An 8,571-nucleotide genomic window follows, 5' to 3' on the forward strand; every position below is an offset into this window, starting at 1 on the left:
TATTTGTAGCACTAAAATGGACTGATGTAAAATATTAAAGCCAGCCTGGTCTAAATGGAATGTTCAATAACATTCTTTTAAATGGTTCTGACCAATTGAGGAAATGAGACTATGAATGGGAAATTTGATTAAGAGTTAAAATTACCATTGAGTTCTTTAAAATGTACTAATGAATAATTAATAGCAAATGCAGTTCCTAGGCTTCCCTTACAACATTCTCAAGTAGAACTGAAAGTAATGTCTGCACTAAAATCGATCATCTACATATTAGGCACAGGTGGGTACAGGAAGTAAACACACGTAGAAAGACATTATGAAAATATATGCCCTTAATATGGGCTATAAGATAGATGTAAATTGGGTAAAAAAAAAAAAATCAGCATCATAAATTTTAGATCAGGATTTACAACGTTCATACATCAATATCAAAAGAAATCTGTTTTAAAAGCTTAAAAAGTCAAAAGCCTTAAAGAAATCCTTTGTTCCTACGATACTGTCTTCTACCCTCGATGGATTCCAGCCTCCTCCTTTGTGACACGGGATTTTATTGATCTCAAACATGTTCACATTCAGAAATTATTCTCCAAAGACATCCCGGGGGACTGCCAGCCACCCAGATACCACACATCACATACATCTTAAAAAAGGACAAGAGCTTTTAAAACATACCACTATTTGGTCAGCAACATCAAGTGAAATTAACCAGGCTCTCTGCTAAACCAACTTTTCCCTTAACTGGTAAAAATACCAGATCTACTGAATTGGCAGTAAATGTCTGATGAGTTTATAAGTACACGAAGGCGCAGATTAACCCCCAAATCTCTCTCCTTCCGTAGCTCCTCATTCATTCCACAATTGAGCGCCTAAATGACCTATTTTCAGGTTACTTTCTTCACACCTGCCCGGTCACTGTCCTGATTGAGAAACTTCTTACTGAAGCAATTAATTTTTAGTGCCTCCTAACTGTCCCGGGTGTTTGCATTCAATTTGAAATCTGTTACTTGTTAGACACTGTTCGGTCCTAGATCTTTCAGAGAATTGCGAGTTTATGGCGCAGAGAGGGGAGGAGGCGCTGATCTCTGAGAGCCTGCCCTTTATTCGGAAATGAGGAGATGTGAAAGGTGGAAGGCAGGGCAAATAAATAAATAAATCGGGTTTGCAGCCGGAGCGTTTGCCCGCCTGTACGAGCACCCTTTGTAATGCAGGCCTCCCGGGGCTATCGCCTGCGCTAATTGCTCCAGGGCGCTTTCCAAGTTCAAAAGTTCACCTTTTACGACCTCACAAAAGCTCCTTACACGTTACCAATAAAAACATTCCGCGGCAAACACCGAGGGGGGAAAATATCAAACAGATACAAATAAAACACCCCGCAGAGGAAGGGAGTTGGGGGCGGGGGGGGGGTGGAGAAGGCAAGTCCTCCCGGAGGAACCCGAGGACTTGGCCCGGACGTGGGGGCAGGGGGAGAGCCGGAGGAAGGGCCGGGCCAGGTGAGGAATTCTCAGCCCCCGGGTCCGGGACCGCGAAAGGAAAGGGGAGAACTGAGCATGGGAAGGCGCGGACCCAGACGGGCCGCTGGAGGGAGGGAAGAGGCAGGTGTCCCGAGCCCCCGGTCGGGCCAGGGAGCTGAGGCTGCAGAGAAGGGGGCTGAGTACTGCGGAGGCAGGAGCAGAGGAATGGGGTGTGGAGCAGGCACCGAAAGATCCGAAAAGGAAGCGCTGAGCCGGGAGCTAACGAACTGGGGGTCGGGGCAGAGGTGGAGGCTCGCGGTGCATACGGGGGTGGCAGGGGAAGCGCGGGACTGCAGAGTAGGAAAGCGGCTCCAGAAAGGTGAGAGCAGAGAACGACTAGGACGAGGGTGTGGCGTTCGCGGAGGGAGGGGGCACCCGCGTGGGAAGGAGCCGAGGGGACGGGGGGAGGGGAGAGGAGGGCGCTGAAGGGACCTTCCGAGGGGAGAAAGGGGAAGCTCTGAGCACAGGGGACCCGAGGGGGAGGGAAACCCCCACTGACGGGACGCGAGGTGGGGGGGGCCGCCGAGGGTCCAAGCTGAAGGGACCCAGGGGATGGGGAGGGCTCAGCGCTGAGGGGACCTGGGGGGAGGGAGGAGGATTCGCGCACGGGGGACGGGGGGAGGGGAGGCCTGTGCTGAAGGGACAGGGGGGAGGGGGAAACGAAGGTCCGGGTTGAAGGAACCGGGCAGGGGGAGGGTCCGCACTGAGGGGAACCGGGAAGGAGGGGGAGGGTCAACACTCAGGAGCACGGGGGAGGTGAGGGAGGGTCCGCAACTAAGGGGACCGGGGTGAAGGTCCACGCTGAGGGGACCCAGAGCCGCTGCGGCTTTCCAGAGAGTCGGCTGAGAGGAAAAGAACCCCGGGGGCAAGGGACAGGCGATCGCTTCTTCCTGGGCCCGGGTTCCGCACGCCCCTCACCCACCGTTGCGCGGCGGCGGAGGGAGCGCGGCGGGCGGCTCTAGGAACCCCGCCGAGCCCCCGCCGCCTCCCCCTCCGCTAGGCGGCCGTTCGTCCCGCTCCATGCGGTGGTGCTCAGGGCCCGCGCTCGGTTCGCTGCTCCGCCATGACCGGCGCCCTCGTCCTCGTCGTCGTCGTTCGCCGGGGGGAGGGGGCTGTCAGGGGCCGGCGGAATCCCGGCCGCGGCGCTCTCTGGGCCCCGAGCCGCCCGGCTCCGCGCCCCTCCGCGCCGCGCCCCCTCAGCACTGGCCAGCTCCCTCCCCCGACGTCACGCGCCGCTGCCACGCACGGGCCCGACGGGCACTCTGGGAATTGAAGTCCGCCGGGCGAGGCCGGCCACGCGGGACCCCACTAATTGAAGGGGTGGGAAGAAGGATAAGCAGACCTGAGAAGTGATGGCTAAGGCCTGTCAGTGTCACCAACCGAGATAAGAACTTCTGATAAAAATTTAACAAAGATTACTTCAGGACCTTCTCTTTATTTGATTTTTCCAAGATCAAAGTACCCTGCGACTCCCCGTATCCCCCCTCATAGACAATGAATCTTTCCTAGGGGCGGATCGGGAAGGAGCTGGTTGAGCACGTGCAATGAAGCCCAGCCCTGTGGGCGGGGACTAGAGGGGGCGGAGCTTTGAGGTATTCACGAGGGACTTCCTCCGCGGCTTCAGGACAAATTGGACCGGAGATTAAAGGGCCGGAGTTTAACTCCAGGTGACTACGTTCGTATGCAAATGGAATCTATAAAACTCTCCTTTCCGGGGTACTCTTAAAAGCCTTTTACCTCCGGGTGGGCGGGAAAGACAACGGTTTCTCTTCCTCCTCTTTCATTTTCCCCCTGCCCAACAGAATGGAAAATAAAGCTCCAGGCCATTGATGCCATTAAAGAAACTCTCAGGCTCCTGACTCCTGGTGTCTTGAAGCCCCCCGCATGAGAAACTCTTTACCCAGCCTTGTTCGCCTTCCCTTCTCCTTGGTTATCTTATCTGCAAAATGGGGTGAAAATAGGGACGAAGTCCAATCGAAAGATCGCAAACCCCACCCTATCCCCCCCCCCCCCCGCCCCGCCGCCTCAGTTTCCCAGAGAAAAATGCGGCTTTTGCGGTCTCCCCTGCTCCCAACCGAGCCTAACTTCTGCAGCCACCAGGTGGCGCGCGGCCACCAGCCTCTGGGCCTGCCGGGGCATCAGCCTAGGGCGACACTCCCAGGGAAGGACTTGCTGCCACCCCAGGTCTAACTAAGCTCTACCTGACCTGCTTGAAGACAAGGAACAAGAACTCTTGCTTTGCCCGCCTCTCCCCTGCCGGGTCATGCCACAGCTTCCTCATGGCTGCCCCTTCCTCACCACCCCTGAATCCCACCCTACCAAACCAATGGCTCGTCTCTCATTCCCTGCTTATCCTGGCATTCACACCCCTGCCTGGGCTGAGCCCTGCCCACAGTTCCCATCACACCCCCTTCCTCCCCTGCTACACAGGACGTTTTGCAACGCTTCCTTGCACTTTGAAGGTGTTACCTTCATTGGTTAACCTGTATTGTATCTTTAATCAGGAAAGTGCTGACCACTTTTCTGAGAGATTTACATGAACGCTAGGTTGTCTAAACCTTGCACCTGCTCTATGAGGTAACTCCTATATTGTCTCTATGATACACTGATGAAGTGACCCAGCAGTAACGGGGATTCCAAACCTAGTGCATCAGACATCAGAGTCTGAACCTTGGCTCCTTCAAGCTGGAGCTCTGGCTGGCTTCATCCAACCCACTCCCAAACTCCTATTCATTTTTAAGATCCTGTTCAAATATATCCTTAGGGACATGTTTTTAAATACTTCCCACAAGGGGACATCTAGATCCACTCTGTGTTCTCTTATAGCTCTGTTGAGCTAATTGCTTCCCTACTAGCATTCCTCAGCCCTGAGGGGGGGGAAAAAGCCTTTAGTGTGGTGTGATTGGGAAGGGGGCAGAGACATGGATCCTCTGGGTCACACTCTTAGTCCTGGGTTCTAAAATACGTTGGGACATTTGGCTTTCCTAGGCCTTCCAGAACTTCCCTTTCTTTTTCTATCTCTCTCTCTCTCTCTCTTTTTTTAAGTTGCTTTTTGAGTTTTGGGTTTTTGGGGGGTTTTTGGAAAGATTTTATTTATTTATTTTTGACAGACAGAGATCACAAGTAGGCAGAGAGGCAGGCAGGGGGTAGTGGGGGGAAGCAGAGAGCCCTATGCGGGCCGGATCCCAGGAACCCGAGACCATGACCCGAGCCAAAGGCAGAGGTCCAACCCACTGAGCCACCCAGGTGCCCCTGGTTTTTGTTTTTTTGACAGAGCACAAGCAAGGAGAAGAGCAGGCAAAAGGAGAGGGAGAAGCAGCCTCCCCACAGAGCAGGAAGCCCAATCTGGGGCTCAATCCCGGGACCCTGGGATCACAACTGTAGCCAAAGGCAGATGCCTAACTGACTGAGCCACCCAGGCACCCTCAGAACTTCCCTTTTTATCTCAATCCTCTGGAGGTAATGAGTTCCCTTTCCCTGGACATCCAATCAGAGGTTAAGTGGCACTGCAGAAACCTGAAGGCCTGGGGTTTCAGTGGTGGACATATTCTAAGTTAACCCTCAAAGATGGGGCCAAAAAGTTCACCAAAAACTCAGCCCTTCGAAGCAACTTATCCTCCTCCTTCAGACTCCAGCTTTGTTGCCACTTTCTCCTAAAAGCTTTTCTAGATCTGACTAGTCAAATCCCTTTCTTCACTCCTTCATCATTATAACCCCAGCTGCTGAGCACAGAGCCTGAACATAATAGACACTCAATAAATAATTACTAAGTGGACGAAAGGATGAATAAAACAGATCAGACTTCTCTACTTAATAACTGTGACCTTGGGCGTGTTACTTCTGAGCCTCAAAGTCCTGGTTTATAAGGCAAGGGAGAGAAAATAATAGTCGCTTCTTCACGCGATTGTTATGAGAATTAACATGATGCATGCAAAGCAGATAATATAAGTCCTGGCCTAATAAATGGGACCTGTTATGTTAAAGAGGATCCTAATTCCCATTCACCCCTTCTCTGAAAATGCCCCTTGGGAAAAGTCAACTACGTTGAGACTGAGAAAGGTGAGAGAAATGACAATGTGCTGAGACCTCAGCCACTGTCCTAAACATACAGAGTCCTATAAGGTAGGCAGCTACCATGTGGCCAGCACCTATGATGAAATCTTTTCCCTGCAGTGTTCCCTACCCCCCCCCCAACAATCCTGAGAAGTCAGTACTTTACCTCAATTTATGAATGAGGAAACAGGCTCGGAAGGACAGATGGAAAAGATTCCCATGATGTGCAGAAGTCCTAACAGAAGAGCTGGGAAGGAAAGTATGTAAGGATATGGAGAGATCTTCAGGGGAGTTGTCCTGAGGCCAGAGGCAGACAGAGGAACAGGACAAAACAGGGAGACAGTTAAGAACAAAGCAGGTTTAGGGACACCTGGGTGGCTCAGTGGGTTAAAGCCTCTGCCTTCAGTTCAGGTCATGATCCCAGGGTCCTGGGATCGAGCCCCGCATCGGGCTCTCTGCTCCTCAGGGAGCCTGCTTCCTCCTCTCTCCTGCCTGCCTCTCTGCCTACTTGTGATCTCTGTCTGTCAAGTAAATAAATAAAATCTTTTTAAAAAGAAAGAAAGAATGGGCTCCTGGGTGGCTCAGTGGGTTAAGCCGCTGCCTTCAGCTCAGGTCATGATCTCAGGGTCCTGGGATCGAGTCCCGCATCAGGCTCTCTGCTCGGCAGGGAGCCTGCTTCCTCGTCTCTCTCTCTCTGCCTGCCTCTCTGCCTACTTGTGATCTCTCTCTGTCAAATAAATAAATAAAATCTTTAAAAAATAAAAAAATAAAAAGAAAGAAAGAAAGAACAAAGCAGGTTTTAAAAAAAGAAGAAAAGAACAAAGCAGGTTTGAGCCCCATCATGGGTGGTGTAGTCAGACACTAATCAGATCAAATAACCATACAAACCCACAAGTGCGCATAAGTTCTACAACTGACAACACACCTAGAAGTTCCTGGTGCTGCGGGAATGTGTGACAGGGTTCATTTCAGTTGGGGGTGATGATCAGGGAGGCTTTCTGGGATAAGGAACATTGAAATAAGATGGAAAGAATGAGTAGGAGTAAGTGAGATTGAGCAGAGAGACAGTTTCAGGAGGAAGGAACAGCATATGCAAAGGTCCCACGGCCAAGGGGGAACTGAGAGAATCCATTGTAACTGGAGCCTGCTGAGGGAAAGAGGGGCAGGAGAGAATGGTGAAAAGAAGGAAAGGAGACCGTGGGGCTCTCTTATGGAGCAGCCAGCAGAGGGCAGAGTTTGGGGCGACAGTGGACTTGTTCTTCCAAAGCTAGCCAGAGAGCCAGAACCAGGCTAGGAAAGAGAACCCCTGTGCTTTCAGTACATTTAGTCTATTATTTGAATAGCTAAGACGTGCATTACAAAATTCCCAGATGCAAAAAAAGTATTCAACGAAAAGTAAACCTTTCTCCTTACTCTAATTCCCCAAAACTGATTTCCCTCCGGAACAATAACCACCATACTGGTTTATAGTGTGTCCATTCACAAATAGTCTGTGCACATAAGACCACACACCAGGGGCACCTAGGTGGCTAAGTCGGTTAAGCTTCTGCCTTTGGCTCTGGTCAGGATCCCAGAATCCTGGGATCGAACCCCCATATCAGTAGGGGGTCTGCTTTTCCCTCTTCCCCACCCCTGTCTCAAATAAATAAAATATTTTAAAACAAAACAAAACACTAAAAGCAGCATATTCATGTTTTATACTAATCCAGCCCTGGTTTTGACACATCCCCTGATCTCTAGTCATGAAAGAAGCTAATCTGTACTGAATACTGGCCACACGTGACTTGTCACAGCTCAGAGTCCAAGAGCACCAGACCTTGTATTAATCCGGTAGTTCCAAATTATAAATCCTCTGGAGGACTTATTAAAACAGATTGCCGGGCCCCATCCCTAAAGTTTTTGCTTCCCGAGATCTGGGTTAGGGCCTGAGAACTTGCATTTCTAAGTTCCCAGGTGATGCTGAGGCTGCTGGTCCTGGGGCCACGCTGCCAGACCGCTCAGCTAGCTGCTCGTGGGTAAGGTCTGTGCACTGTTGATTTATGTCTCTCCCACAAGGGAAGGCATAAAGGATGCAAGGAAACACACATACCAGCTAGAAAGTTTCATGGGGTGATAAATTCTATGAAGAAAAGGTGCAGGGGAGGGGATATGCACGAGGGGGAAGTTCTTGAGAGTAGCGGTAAGGAAGGGCATTTACTAGGCACTCCATAAATACTTGTTGAATGGGGGAAAAAAAATAATAAGATAATTCGGGGAATCAGAAAGAAACCCAGAGAGGAGAGGGTTTAAGAAGGAGGCATGATCCAGAGCCGTCGATTCTGGGAGGGTAAAGAGGTGCCGCCTTGGGTGCGGTACAGGAGCTCCGGGGGCCCTCCACGAGCCACCTCCCTAGTGAGATCGAAGAGCCCCGGAGCGAGGGGAGGGGCAGGGAACCTGAGGAGTGACGACAGGAGGCGGCTCCATTTGAAAAGTTTTGCAGCCTAGGAACCGGAGAAATGGAGCTCTCCCTGCCGAGGAAGGGGAGGAGAAAGGGTGTTTAAACGCCAGGAGCTCCTGAAGTTGAGTTGGGGGTCCACGGGCGGGATTTTGGAGGGAAGAGGAAAGAAACAAGCGGCGGCGCGGGGGGGGGGGGGGGGGTGTGCTGAGCCGTGAAAAAGGCAGAGCTGGCGGGGTCTGAGTGTTGGGAGAGCTCTAAGTCTCGCCTGCCTTGGAAACACGACTCATCTGAACTTTACAACCACTCCAAAAGGAAAGCACTATTTCTCCCATTTTACAGATGAGGAAGCTGAGGCTCAAAGAGGTGAAGGGACACACCCAAGGTCTCCCATCTCACAGAGCAGGACCTCCGCCCGCGGGGGGACCCCGCGCTCCGCTTATTGGCCGCGCTGCTCCTAGGGACTCGGGAACAAGACCCTTTTTTGTGTCCTCGCAGGGATGCCCTTCGGAGAGCCGCCCAATGGCGAAGAGGCCCCGCAGAGGCCCGGGCGGGGCGGGTTGCCCCCTCCACCCT

General features: G+C 51.9%; 1 protein-coding gene across 2 annotated transcripts in view; it reads right to left on the reverse strand.

Annotated features, from left to right (window-relative positions):
• Window positions 1-2,750, reverse strand: part of NR6A1 (nuclear receptor subfamily 6 group A member 1) — a 224,563-nt gene extending 221,813 nt beyond the window's left edge. For both annotated transcript variants that reach the window (XM_082695576.1, XM_082695575.1), the window contains exon 1: window positions 2,431-2,750. In XM_082695576.1, coding sequence (XP_082551702.1) covers window positions 2,431-2,530 — 100 coding nt within the window. In that variant the 5' untranslated portion in view covers window positions 2,531-2,750. The remainder of the gene's footprint in view (window positions 1-2,430) is intronic.
• Between the last annotated feature and the right edge of the window lie 5,821 nt (window positions 2,751-8,571).

Source organism: Mustela nivalis (assembly GCF_964662115.1).
Source record: "Mustela nivalis genome assembly, chromosome: 13".
NCBI classification, from domain to species: Eukaryota; Metazoa; Chordata; class Mammalia; order Carnivora; family Mustelidae; genus Mustela; species Mustela nivalis.